Source organism: Haliaeetus leucocephalus, unplaced genomic scaffold (assembly GCF_000737465.1).
Source record: "Haliaeetus leucocephalus isolate CR32 unplaced genomic scaffold, Haliaeetus_leucocephalus-4.0 Scaffold763, whole genome shotgun sequence".
Lineage (NCBI taxonomy): Eukaryota > Metazoa > Chordata > Aves > Accipitriformes > Accipitridae > Haliaeetus > Haliaeetus leucocephalus.
The window spans coordinates 1143877-1157386 of NW_010973199.1; the positions used below are offsets into that span (position 1 = coordinate 1143877).

Sequence of the window (13510 nt, forward strand, 5' to 3'; positions counted from 1 at the left end):
CAGCCATTTACGTTAGGAAGCTGTCACCAACTCAATCTAGAAATTCTAAACATTTCCTGGGTGAATTGCAGCAGGTGTGTGAATGATTGAAATCTCCAGGAAGCTGCACAACCTGTGATCAGGACACTGATGTGAACTGTCAGAAGTCTCATCCATGTTGTCTTCCTTCTGGTGGGGATTTGTTACAGTCCACCAGACAGTATGATTGCTGTTACCACAGCAGGATGGAGCAACTCAGACATGTCTCTGGTTTTGCAATTAATAATGTGCAGTCAAGGAGCTCCTGCACATAAACCCAGAGCTGTGCTGGTGAGAGCAGCAGCACAGCTAGTTATTGTTCTGCAAGATGCCTGCTTCTGCTGGGGCCTTTCTGTTCGCCTAGAAGTGTGGTGGAGAACATCACCTGGACCCCTCATGCTTACCCCAGAGCTATATGATCCTCCCCTTGATCTGTTCAAGGTGTCACTTATCCACATGGGTAAGCAGCAAAAGGAGTAGTCAGAAGGACTAGATGAGCCTTGCAGTCTTTCCATGACATCCTGGCTCTGGGGAAGCAGCAAACATATCTGGATGATACCTCTGTCCTGTACAAGAAGGAGTAATCAACCTTTAACACTCATCACTTTACTGGATTAGGATCAGTATTATGAGATGATTGAGGCATCTGGTCTAGAACCTTGCAAACACCACATTCCCTACAAGCAGTTTTCTTCCATGCTGCAATCTGAAAGAGGTATCATCTTGCTTAGTGGTATGGAGTGTGAACCTTAGCTTTTGTGGAAGGAAACAAGTTATTCAGCCATGGCTGACTGCAAAATAAATGTTTAATGTTAACATAAGCCAAACTTCTAGAAGTCTTAAATTTAAAAGGTGGGAATTCCTAGCACCACCTTCTACTACTCTATCTTTCTGTTTTCACAGTAGATATTCTATTTAATGGGATAATGCTATTTAATGGGAAAAATTAAATCCTAGCAACTTCAAAAGTGTTAGTGAAGATGGTTTCCTGTCATCTTAAGGTTATAAATGCATTTGTCTTCACTTGCTGTTTTCAGGTCAAAAAACTGCAGAACCAACAAGCAAAGTGCATGGCATCAAGGGAGATGAACATAACAGATGTGATAAAAGTAGCTGCACAAACAAGCCAACTTGGTATACTTTAATACTTTATATTCGAGTATAGACAGTTCAGGATTGCAACCACTTCAGTAAAGCAGGGCTGAGTAAGATACCTTTTAGATGTCCTTGTGCTCTGTCTTTTAAAGACAAATTCTAGAACAGTGCTAGCAGGAAGTTTCATTAGATTCCTTCTGTGGATTACTTAAACATCTCCAGTTCATAGAATCATAGAATGGTTTGGGTTGGAAACGACCTTAGTTCCAACCCCCCTGCCATGGGCAGGGACACCTTCCACTACACCAGGTTGCTCAAAGCCCCATCCACCCTGGCCTTGAACACTTCCAGGGAGGGGGCAGCAGACATCTAGTGATATATTTTGTACTGAATAAGTTATCATTTCCCCATTTTTACTGGAAAATTTTTGGTCATGTTCAAAGTTTCCAACTTGTTACTGGGATGCTGTGTCTCATCCTTGGGATAGCTACTTTGCCAAAGATGCTAAAACTTTAGAAAAGTTTTCAGAAAGCCTAGACCATTCCTATGCTTTTCTGGAATGTGTGACTTTAAATAATCAGTGTACTTAATTGCCAAAGAGTGTGATTTTATCACTCTGTAGCAATAGGATGCCTAAAGAAATGTGGAATAGATTACCTAGAATGCACTTCTGTCCAAGAGTTGGTAAGATTCTGCTGTGGAAAGCTAAAGTTAGGCTAATTCAGACAGGATTAAAAAAAAAAAAATTCTGTAGTCATGACTTACTACTGGTCATCTAGTACTGGTACTATCCCTGAAGTACTAGTTACTGAAAGTTACTGAAATTTTGCTATTCTAGGATAAAAAGGTGAGCTTGATGCTAAAATTACTGATTAGTTTTTACAGATTGTTGGGTTATGTAATCACAGTTCTCTTTCTGGCCTTCAATTTTGTTAAAGATCCAATACAGTTCTGAAATATTAACGGCTTATTTCCTACATGCTATTCTATGAAATCAGAATTTTTGAGAAATTCATTGGTTGTTACCACATAAGGAAAATGAAAACTTTTTGAAGCATAATGTGAATTGGAACTGCTTTAATCTACATATGTTAAAAAATATTTATGTGGACTTTTAAAATTTGCTTATCTTGATTATAGTTGGTGAAACTGTGCCACTTAAACAGAAAGCTGGTGAATTTTTCAATCCTATGCTGAATGAGCAACAGAAACTGGCAGTGAAAAGGATACTGAGTGGTGAATGTCGTCCAACACCTTATGTTCTCTTTGGACCACCAGGAACTGGAAAAACATTAACAGTAATTGAAGCTATTTTACAGGTAATGGTGGATGACAAATCAGTGATCTCTAATCTTTTCAGTGTTGGAAGACTTATAGTAATTCTGTAAGTACCGTCATATTTTTTTCCCCAAGGAGTTTTCAAAATACTCTTTTTAAGATCATTTTCTATAGCTCCGTGAAAGCAGAAAGATCTTTATGAATTTAACAGAATTCCTGAATGGCTTATTTTTAAGTCTTCATATCTTTGTCTTTAAAGCTTTAGTGAATAGTATCTAATTTGTGATTCTAGTAGTGCATAATATAGTAGTGCGCAATAGATTCATGAAGCACAGGTATGTTATCCATAAATTAATTCTGCTGTTGGTACACTCAGTTAGAGAGTACTTAGTCATGAATGTCAAGACTAGTGTTCTTGAACTGCAGAAGGATAGATGACTATAATGTGTATGCAAAACTCTTCTGGATTCTGGATTCAGTGAAAAAAAAATGGGCATGTTTGACCTATTGCCACTTCTCTAAATAACCTTTTTTAATGTCCCTCTTCTTTAATGTAGATACATTATACTCTACCAGGTAGTCGAATTTTGGTTTGTGCGCCATCAAATGCTGCAACAGATCTGATATGCTTACGGCTGCATCAAAGCAATCTGTTAAAACCAGGAGCTATGGTCCGAGTTAATGCTAGCTTCAGGTCAGCAGAGGTAAATATTATAGATATTTGCCACTTAATATTTCCATTTTAATATTTTGATCTTAAAATACTGATTTAGTAATGTAACTATCAGTGGTTATTAGGCTGGTTAGGCTTGTTTAGGCTCCAAAGTATGAACATACTACTTCAGCTTTTCCAGAAGATTAACTGGAAAATGTTGATCATGGTCCTTAATTTGATTGTATGAGCATAGAATCTTAACCTCTTTCCTGCAGTGCTTAATTCCACAAGCAGCACATACATATTAGTGGGGTTTTTAATGTGGTAAGATGCTTTGACTTACAAAGCAATCCTAGAATGTGTTACTGAAGGCAAGCCTTTGACTCCAAATTAAGACTAATTACACAGAAAAGTAAGCAAGTGGGATTGTCATCTTTATACAGTACACACACACATCATGTGTGCATTTTGTGTATATGTATGTATATATATACAAATATGTATATGAAACATCCGTATGTTCCATTTTGATCCTTACAATAAAGAAAAAACAGATGTGTTGCATATGCACTGATTTGTTTAGGCAAATTAATGAAGAATTCATTTCAGTGTTTGAATAGGTCCAAATCTAAATGTTTTGCTCGGCTTCTAAAATAGATTTCAGTGGGCTTTTTTATTCAAATTAAAATGTCTAGTTTTAGAGCGGCATTTAGTTCTACAAAATACCTTTTTGTTTCTGCAGCAAATTGATGACATGGTGAAACCTTACTGCAAAGATGGTGATGATATTCAGAAAGCATTGTGGTTCAGAATAATAATTACCACATGCAGCAGTGCAGGAATGTTTTATCAACCAGCAACACGGTAGAGTACTATGGATATGAATATCAGAGAGATAGCTGGATGCTACAAAACCCAGAGTTTTTAGATACCCTCTGTACTGTAACTTGAGCCGTTTTAATACAGTTTATTGCATGTGCCTCTACTTTGAAGTTGTCATCCTAGAAGACCACTTGGTTTTAGTAATGTTTCAGCAGAGACTTTCTCCATGGTAAATTTAAGAATTATCTTGAATAATGTTACACATTTTTGACACAATAATTTCTCCTCCACTACCAGTGGGAGCCTTGGAAATTATATTGCTGTTGACAAACACTGTGGCTCAAAATAATTATCACACTGAAAATTATGTTGTATTTGGTTTTTATCAAGCCACCTTTACTAACTGTAAACAACCACCATGTCAAGTGTTGTTAACTAAAGATTCTGCTTTGATTTTAACTTTGTAAAAGGACACTCTGAAGCCTAACTGGCTTGAGTTGTTTGGTAGAAGCAAAGCCTGGGGATTGTCTTTGCTATACCAAGTGCATTGTTCTAGTTAAATAGCTGAAGGAAATCAAGAAAAAAACAAAAGCTTTTCCAAGTGTCTTAACTGTAGTATAAACAATGCTTTAATTAAGATAACCAGTGGTTATGTATACCTGAGTGTGTAAGCGAAATCAAATGGCAAATTAAAGTTACTGGGTTGGGTTTTGTATATTCTGTGTTGAAAATAGCCATCTTTGCTCTGTGTGTGTGGAGTTGCCTGGCACACTTGACAAGGAAGTTAACAGAATTGCTGAGGTCAACCACAGGGTGGCAGAATGAACTAATCTGAAAACAGCACTTTTTTGGGTTCATGTTATTTAATTCTAGGCTTGGACACTTCACTCATGTGATTCTGGATGAGGCAGGGCAAGCAAATGAACCAGAGAGCCTGATTCCTATTGGGTTGATTTCAGAAGCTAATGGACAGGTAGTTCTCTTAACATCATTTACTGAAAGGAAAAAAGTTATGGTTTACTGTTTTTTATTTTTCTGAATGATGTAGAATGCAAGCAGCCACTTCCTAGTAACAAATATGGAACTCTGAGTACTTGTAATAAATCTTATTCATGCACAATATCCATTTCCCACACTTAAACAAGTGGGTTTACATCAAGAAGAAGTCTACGTTGGTAGGACAGGATTCAGTGTGTGGAAGATGTCAAAATAAAAATATGCTTTCTTAGTTTGAAACAATGATGTACTTCTGTCCTAGGCCTAACACTTCTTTGCAAACAGATTAGATGTTTGGGGGAAGGCAGAATACTTGATATAAATTAATCTTTGAATTCTGAAGTGTGTATGTTGTTATTGAAATTATATTTTTTAATAACTGATTTAATACAAGATGGATTTTTTAATTGCATATACAGGTAGTTCTTGTTGGAGATCCAAAGCAGTTAGGGCCAGTAATAAAATCTAAAATTGCACTGACTTTTGGATTAAATATGTCCTTGCTGGAAAGACTGACATCAAGAGAGATATATCTGAGAGATGAGGATGCTTTTAGTGCCTGTGGAGCATATAATCCTTTGTTGGTGAGTAAAACTACGATTTTAATTAATTTTTTCATCTAAATGAAAAAAGGAGAAACTGTGGTTCCTGCTGTTTCCTTACCACCTTTTTGCTCCCTGATGCTTAGTGATATGTCTAGCTTGAGCTTTAGTTCTCTAGGAGAGCTTGATTATTTTGAATATATACTCTGAATAGCAAGGATGCTGAGCCCTCCAGCATGTTAAAACCCTTCTTTGAAGGGGTTGTCTATTCTTAAGCAGAATAAGTCAAATATGTGCACAAAGCAGAATTCTAAATAATGGCTTAAAATTCCCTTCCATCTCCATTGTCCACATTTACTGTAACTTCTTAATTTTCCACAAATGAGCAAGTAGAACTTCTACTTTCAATATAAAAAGATAAACAAAGCCTTCTCTTTAAACATAAAGATTAATTTTGCAAACATCACATTTCAGGAAGGGAAAAAAGAAACTGTTCCTGTTTCTTTATCACCTCTTTCTCTGAAGGATGGCTTCCGAAAACTCTTGTATGGTGAAGTACCTGAAGTCTATGTTAAGTGGCAGAGGTAGCATAGTACATAAATGAGCACAGATGTTTCAGCTGCTTTAGATTATTGTCTGAATCTGAAATATAGGATTAAAGTTAAACTTACTAACTTGCCTTCCCATTCTTGTGGTAATATATTTGAAGAATTAAACTGAGAGCAAAAGATGACTAGATGACCATGTAAGCAGAAGAGGGAGGAAATCTGATGGCAGACTTTAAGGGGGAAAGTGAGAGTGTTTGGCCCTATGCTTTAGGTTGGGTTCAGCCTACCAAAAAACCTGTTATGCTTCCTCCTAAAATCTGTTAGGGCAAACTTTTCATTATTGTGTTCATTATACAATGCTTAAGGAGAATTGGCACAGTGAGAGAGCAGGAAGTGTGAGGGCTTTAGGGATACCGTTGGACTTGAGTATCATATGTTAGTCTTTTTACAGGACATATTTTTTCTGAGCTGGTTATTGCTGACTGGAATGCTTCCTTACAGCCATTCTTTCATTTAAAGACAAATACATTTCTGGTTTCTAAGGCCAGCTTCTATTAGCTATTCTGATGGTCCCTTTCTGCCTGTGAAGACTTCCTCAGAAAAACACGTTACATCCATGGAAACCCCATGAAAAGAATCTGACTCTCTTAAAAAAAAAAAAAAAAAAAAAAGAGAATTGGCCTTTAGATCAAATGTTTTAAGAAACTGGAGAATGACCAATTCATCTATCATGTATGTTCTGTTCTTTTTTCTTTCTTTTTTCTTTTTCCTTTGGAGGGGAAGGAGGTGGTCCTTCAAAACTGCTTTTATTTAGTATTTACTTATATAAGATCACACCTGCAGCTTTTGCCTTTAATACAGTTCTTTGGCAGCTTTAGAAAAGCTAAATGCTAGAGGATGGTAAGATAGTATCTGCTTGGGAGCTGTGTACTATGAAGTCTGATGAATAATTACCTGTTACAGATTTTGGTTTTTGTCTTTGCAGATCACAAAACTTGTAAAGAACTACAGGTCACATTCTGCATTGCTTGCCTTGCCTTCTAAATTGTTTTATCATAAGGAGCTAGAAGTTTGTGCAGATACTTCAGTAGTAACTTCTTTGTTGCACTGGGGGAAATTGCCCAGGAAGGGATTTCCATTAATTTTTCATGGAATAAGGGTATGTATAATGTAGATGTAGTGAAGGTATGAATAAGGAGGCCTGATAGAAGTTTGCTGATGTTGTAGATGAATTTTCTGTAGAATGCATTCTAGAAAGAATATGAAAAAAAAGAATAAACTCTCTTTTGCAAGTAATGTGACTTCCTGACCATCTGGTTTTAGAAACAACTACTGAAGTCAAATGTTTGCTAACAATGTGAGCAGCTGTCCGTTGAAGTGTATTGTGGAGACATTTTGGTACAAATTTAAATTCATAGCAGATTGACCAAGATGGGGCTACACTCAGCTGCCTCTAGATTGCTTTTGATGAGAGTTTGCTACATTAGAGTGAATACAAGCCTCTAAAACTAGAGGATTATTAAGGCTTAAGTAGGCAGGGGAAAAAATAGTATTTTGGAAAAAAACTTTTTCTTTAGTCTTCCAAGAAGTTAGTAAAAAGTGATAATATCCACTGCTTGGAGATACTTGGTTTTGAACTCTTCTACCTTGCACAAAACCAAGATACCAGCTTGCTAACACATGTTATTCTGAGTTGAGATTAAACTCCTTTGTTGCACACTTAAAGTACTCATCATAAATTCTGCAGCTTAAAAAACCAATATAAAATGTCAGCTGATACTTGTTCATCAGAAAGGGTGTATAGCAAAGAGGAGAAATTGTATATAATATCACATCACTTTTTTTTTGCATTTAGGATGTATAAGAATAATCTATTAATAAATATAGTCACTTCTGCACCCAGTCTTCATCATCTTGTTTCCTTTCCACTAATACAGGGCAGTGAAACACGTGAAGGTCACAGTCCTTCATGGTTTAATCCAACTGAAGCAGTTCAAGTAATGCAGTACTGTTGCCACCTTGCTAAAAATGAAAATGCTGCAGTGTCAGTGACTGACATTGGAGTGATTACACCATATCGTAAACAGGTAAAACTGATGTCTAAGAAATTCAAAGTTGCTGTATTTCATCTTGTGGTGAAATACATTCACATTGTGGCTGTGGTTTGTTAAAGCAAGGAGGCATATCTGAAAACTTCACTGTTGCGTGTCATATTACACAGTCGTATTATCAATCATTAATGATGTTTCCGTTGAAATCTAAACCTAGAGAAAGACAGCAGTAATGGCATTCTACTTTTTTTAGTTTTAAAAATCAGGAAATGATAAAGGACAGATCTGCTTGCAGTTTTGGAGACAGAAGCAGATTTTTTCAGTTGTTGGGAGTAAAGAGCGCAAGTCAAGAATTTATTATCTAACAGCTGGAACAGCAATCTGATTCTGTCACTCTCTGCACTGAGGAGTGGAACAAAAGGGAAATGTAGTGAAGTAGGTGGCATGTCACCTTGTTATGGCTTTGAGGAAACTAGAGGAATTGGGACTTCTTACCTGTCCTGTAGTCAGACTTGACGTTTGTGCTGCTATTTAAACCTGTAGAGAATGTTGAATGTTAACTTAAAATGCTGTGCTTTTATTTTTAAAACTATTTATATTCAAGTCTAAGTATGTGATGTCTGCTTTCATTTTAAAAGAAGATTAAATCTCCTTTCATTTCCAGAGGATGCTCTGGACAGTGTGCATATTGGTTTTTCTTGATGTTCACATCTCAGTATTCACGGCTTTGCATGTGTGGGTTGGGGGAAACACTGTGAGGTATGTGGAAAAGCCCAACCCCTTCTGAAGAAATCTCACTTGCAAATTAGAGCTCTGCCTGTACTGATCCTACTGGTCAGGTGTATGCACCTGCCTATGTTTACAGTTACTGTTTATTTTTCAAATATTTATGTATAGTATTGATGTGCCTGAACCTCTTATAGTCTCTAAAACATTTCACATCATTTCATGTGATTATGTCCTTCATCTGCCTATGAGGCAAGATATATAATAGTAACATCTGCTTCAAGAAAGTCACCTTGTATTGCAGGAACACTGATTAGAAAGTAGTCATTGACTGTAATCCTTAGCTTAGCCAGGCATGATTTCTTGGTAAATTTCTTGGAGCACTTAAGGTATAGTCTCCAAGCAGCTTTTAGCAGATGGTAATATACTGATCCCATGCATACCAGCATTCCAGTGCGTGAGACTCCTTGTTCCCTTTCTCTTTTGGGGAGGGTACTTAAGGTCATATCTCACCTCTGTCTTTCACTCTGCATGATGGAGCTGGCAAGCAAAGGTGGAATCTCTGCACAGTCTTGAGGGGCTGAGGGAAGCTGCTTGCCCTACCACATCTGTGGTAAGCATGGTTTTGGATATAATGCACACTGGAAGAAGAGGGTTGATGGATCTAAGTTGTTCTTCTCATTAAAATCTGGATTATTAAAAATCTGTTGATTTCTGTTTAAATGATGGTAGTGAGTGCTTCACCTTCTAAGTTGTGTAATAAGTGTGATACTTCTTAGGAAAAGTTATTAGTTTATTTTAAAAGCTTAGTAGTGGATGATGGCTAAGCTTGGTGTTGGCATTCCCTGTGTTAAATCACATACTTGTATATTGTAGTATGTTTTCAGTTCTGAAGTAATATATTCTCAAATGTAAAAATAAATTCCTTCAAACGTTTTTTTTTTTTTTTTTTTTTTTTTGGTAGGTGGAAAAAATTCGATTTCTTCTGAGAAGTATTGATTTGGCAGACATTAAAGTTGGCACAGTAGAAGAGTTTCAGGGGCAGGAGTACATGGTTATCATCTTATCAACAGTATGTATGTTTGTTGTGGTCCTGTGGAGAGTTTTTGTATATGTCTAATTGTCTATGTTTCCTTTTTGATATTGAGCTTTTAAAAATAAAAATTTTTGAAAGCTATGTTTTTGTCAGTCTGTTACAGTATTTGAAAACAGAGCTTATTTTTAAATGCATGAAACAGTACAGCATCTGTGATTTTGGGGTAAACCTTAAACCTTTGTAGATACTCATGCTGAATTTATTTTAGAGTTTCATGTGAATAATGTACCTTTCACTTAAGTGTGCATAGGGAGAATGGAAACTGGATGCATTATAAATATTAGAGAGACAACTGTGCAAGTCACAGTATTAAAAAGTAATTGCTATTTGATTTTAAAAAGCTGATGTAGGTTCTTTCATTCTTTTTCACCTTCAGTTTGAGAACTGTCACTTAATGGTATGCAGCTGACTACTTTCTAGACACCAAGGCTGACTGTGCCTAGAAGCTGAATACCCTTTATCAGAATTTATTTATTTTGCACTGGTAGGAGAGCACTTGGTAGTCTTTCTTGATCATCTTGATGGTGCACTTTAAGTGCTGTGCTGGTTGTATTATAGGGATGTTGGTAAAGGTGCTAGCTTTTTGAATCTGAAGCTATCAAATGCCTTGAAGAAAGGGTCCGGGGGAAAAAAAAAAATAATCCATGCTGTGTTTCTACTTCAGCAGTATGCTAGTCACAGGCTATCATTTTAATAGTACATCACCTCCTTTATTCACAGTTGGTTTTGGTTGACCACATCTATGGAAGTGTGAAGGTATAGGGACGTAAACTGCATCACTAGAGATTTTTAGATAACCATGAAAATGCAGGGGTATTTAGTTTTGCTCTGTGCAATAAATAGGTCTTTCAGAAAAGTGCTGACAAAAGGGAGCATTCAGGAAATGTGGGAAGATGCACACGTTTGGGAAGATGATGTTTGTGGATTTGTGTTGAGCCCATCCCTTGTATTTGACAAAGGGGGAAAGAAGATTGTGTCAGAGTAGTGGGAGGGAGTTGCTGTTGTTACTTGGAAGCTGGCAGCCCTTGTCTCTCACCTTCTCTTGCAAATTTGATGATCAGTGTGCTTCAGCAGACGTCTGTTTTTTCTGAAAGATCTCAGTGCACGTTACCTGCAGATGACAAAGATGTAGTCATAGTTTTTGGGCAGTTAACTAGAGTGTGGAAATCCTCTCTGAGCAGCTGAGACATCAGGTTTCAGAAGACTTGGCGGTTGAACTGAGGTTAGGTGCAGGCGTATGCCAGTTCCCTCTCTAAATGCTAGATATTATGCCAGTGCATGCACATATCCCTGGTGTTTGAATTCACATGAAAGCCCCGTAAAGGGAAAAACTACAGCAGGTTCTTTATGTCCTACTTTCTGTCCCTTGTCTTCTCAAGCATGTAAGATTGTTGGCTGGGGCTCTTGACAGGAGACAGTTCTTTGTGCTTTTAAACAGAAATCAGCGTGGAGTTGAGAAGTGTAAGCAGCAGCTAAGTCAGCTGACAGCTACTGAGGCTTTTTGCAGACAGCATCTTGCTACCAGGATATGTGATACCAATCCTTTATGTTGTGAGACAACATCCATCAAATACGCACTGTTGTAGGCACACTGAACTCCTGGACAGGAGTAAAAATCTGTGCTGGATCACTGGCAAAGCGGAGTGAATGCTGGGGTGGAGGAACAGTTGGGTTTGGGGCGTTCTTTTGTGGCTTGGGAGAAGAGTTTGTAGTATTTTCATAGTGGTACTATTCTTACTTTCTTTGTTCTGTGTCATACCATAGCTTTTCAGTCCAGCATTGTTTCTCTCTTAAAGTAGTTCTAACTATGTACTATGCTCCTATTTATAAGAACTCATTATTTAGGTCATGAAAATCTTCTTTTATCAAAGATTGGTTCAAATATAGATGAAAGAGATAGAGGTGAAATTTAATGAGCAGTAGTTACAGCACACTAGTTGCTTTGGCTGTTTTTTCTAAGCTAGTCAAAGCACGCTGATGAGACTATTGAAGAAGACTTGCAGAAAGACACACTGTGAATTGTCATTCAACTGTAAAAATTAGAATACCAGCAGCTCTAGCATTTGATCTACTGACAAGATAAAATCACTTTTTTTATGAAGCAATTCTGGTATCTTGTGTTTCAAATTACAGTGGATAGTCCTGATGCTAAACTAAAACTAGTACACCATTCTCTTGAAATTGCTGAAGTTGCATTAGCAGACTGTTGGAGAATAGACCTTCTGTGGGAAGGCCAATGGTGGGAAATACTTAGCTAGCTGAAATTTGGATTATGAAGCTAACTTGTGCATTGTTGACATTGAGCTGTGGATTGCTGCAGTAAGCAAATATTATGTTAAAGTTATACTATGGCTAGGTAAGTTGCTTTCTCATTACTCTATTTCTAAAATTATCCATGATTAATTTTAGGTGCGATCTCATGAAGGCTTATTTGGTGATGACATGTACTGTTTGGGCTTTCTCTCTAATCCGAAGAGATTTAATGTAGCAATTACTAGAGCAAAAGCTTTGCTGATTGTCGTGGGAAATCCTCATGTTCTTGTGAAAGTAAGTTTTGTTTTTATATCTTTGAATTGCATGTGGTATTTGTCACAGTAAATGAATGATTTGGGGGGTTAATCTGATGTGAGGGAACATCAGATTATGTTAAGAATTGGTACGCTGTACTCAGTCTGCATTTGGGAATATCTGAACTCCATAGGTTCCTATAAGTATGGACTGTTCAGGCACCTACACAGTAGCCTTCCAAGCACAAAGGAAATTGTAATGCTGATCTGTGCATACGGGTTCCTACCTCCTTTTTCTGTTTAGAAGAGGTCAGAACCTTGATGCTGAAGTTCTCCAGCAGCCTGCAAGTCTAGTAAGCATGTTCTGAATAATCTTATGCAATCAGATTCTTCACAAAATGCAGTTGCTTCACTTTTTGAATGGAGGGTGGTAGAAGTGATTATTCCCAATTAATATAACCGCCTACCAGGGAGGTGGTCTCCTTTTGAACCCATGCACAGTCCTCCATAGGAATAAGGTGAGTTTTTCTTAATATCTGCTAAGATGTTATGTTTGACTTTCTGGACAAGAAGGAAAGCAGTATTCCAGAAATGGTCTGAATAGAAAGTTCAGTCTCCCTACAGCTATGTGCAACAAATGTAACTTACAGCAACTGTAGGTATCTTCCTCCCATGTTACTACACCATGCTTGTACCATTTGTAGAGTTCTGTTTCTGGAAAAGATCCTATTAAATCTCCTGCATTCATGTGCCATGTTAATTTGTTTGAAAATTAACTTCACAGAGCAGCATGATTTAAATTAAACATTAATCTTCTCTTGTAGGATCCCTGTTTTTGTGCACTGTTAGAATACAGTTTAATGAATAGAGTTTATGTAGGTTGTGACCTGCCTTCAGAGCTGGAATGCCTGCAGAAGTGAGTGTCTGGTCTTCGCTTTAACCTTGCTAGATATGGATCAGTTTACAATATTTTTAAAGCTAGTAATCATTTGAAAGATTGATAAATACAACAACCTGTCATATCATAGTAAGATTTGATTTTGCAGTTTTAAGTACTGTAGACATAATAACATGTAATGCAATTGTATTTTCTTTCTTCCCATAAGAAGAGTCTAAGCACTAACTATTAAATAAGAGCTGTTGTTAACTTTGGTATTGTATGTATCTCTAAATGTT

The 13510-nt window shown here is 37.0% G+C and overlaps 1 protein-coding gene across 1 annotated transcript in view; it reads left to right on the plus strand.

Moving 5' to 3' along the window:
- Positions 1-13254, plus strand: part of MOV10L1 (Mov10 RISC complex RNA helicase like 1) — a 38782-nt gene extending 25528 nt beyond the window's left edge. Inside the window, exons 16-26 of the mRNA XM_010581317.1 lie at positions 1056-1086; positions 2254-2432; positions 2949-3095; positions 3789-3910; positions 4742-4841; positions 5284-5448; positions 6940-7113; positions 7892-8041; positions 9696-9803; positions 12237-12374; positions 13159-13254. Of these exons, the coding sequence (XP_010579619.1) occupies positions 1056-1086; positions 2254-2432; positions 2949-3095; positions 3789-3910; positions 4742-4841; positions 5284-5448; positions 6940-7113; positions 7892-8041; positions 9696-9803; positions 12237-12374; positions 13159-13254 (1410 nt within the window). The remainder of the gene's footprint in view (positions 1-1055; positions 1087-2253; positions 2433-2948; positions 3096-3788; positions 3911-4741; positions 4842-5283; positions 5449-6939; positions 7114-7891; positions 8042-9695; positions 9804-12236; positions 12375-13158) is intronic.
- Positions 13255-13510: the final 256 nt, after the last annotated feature.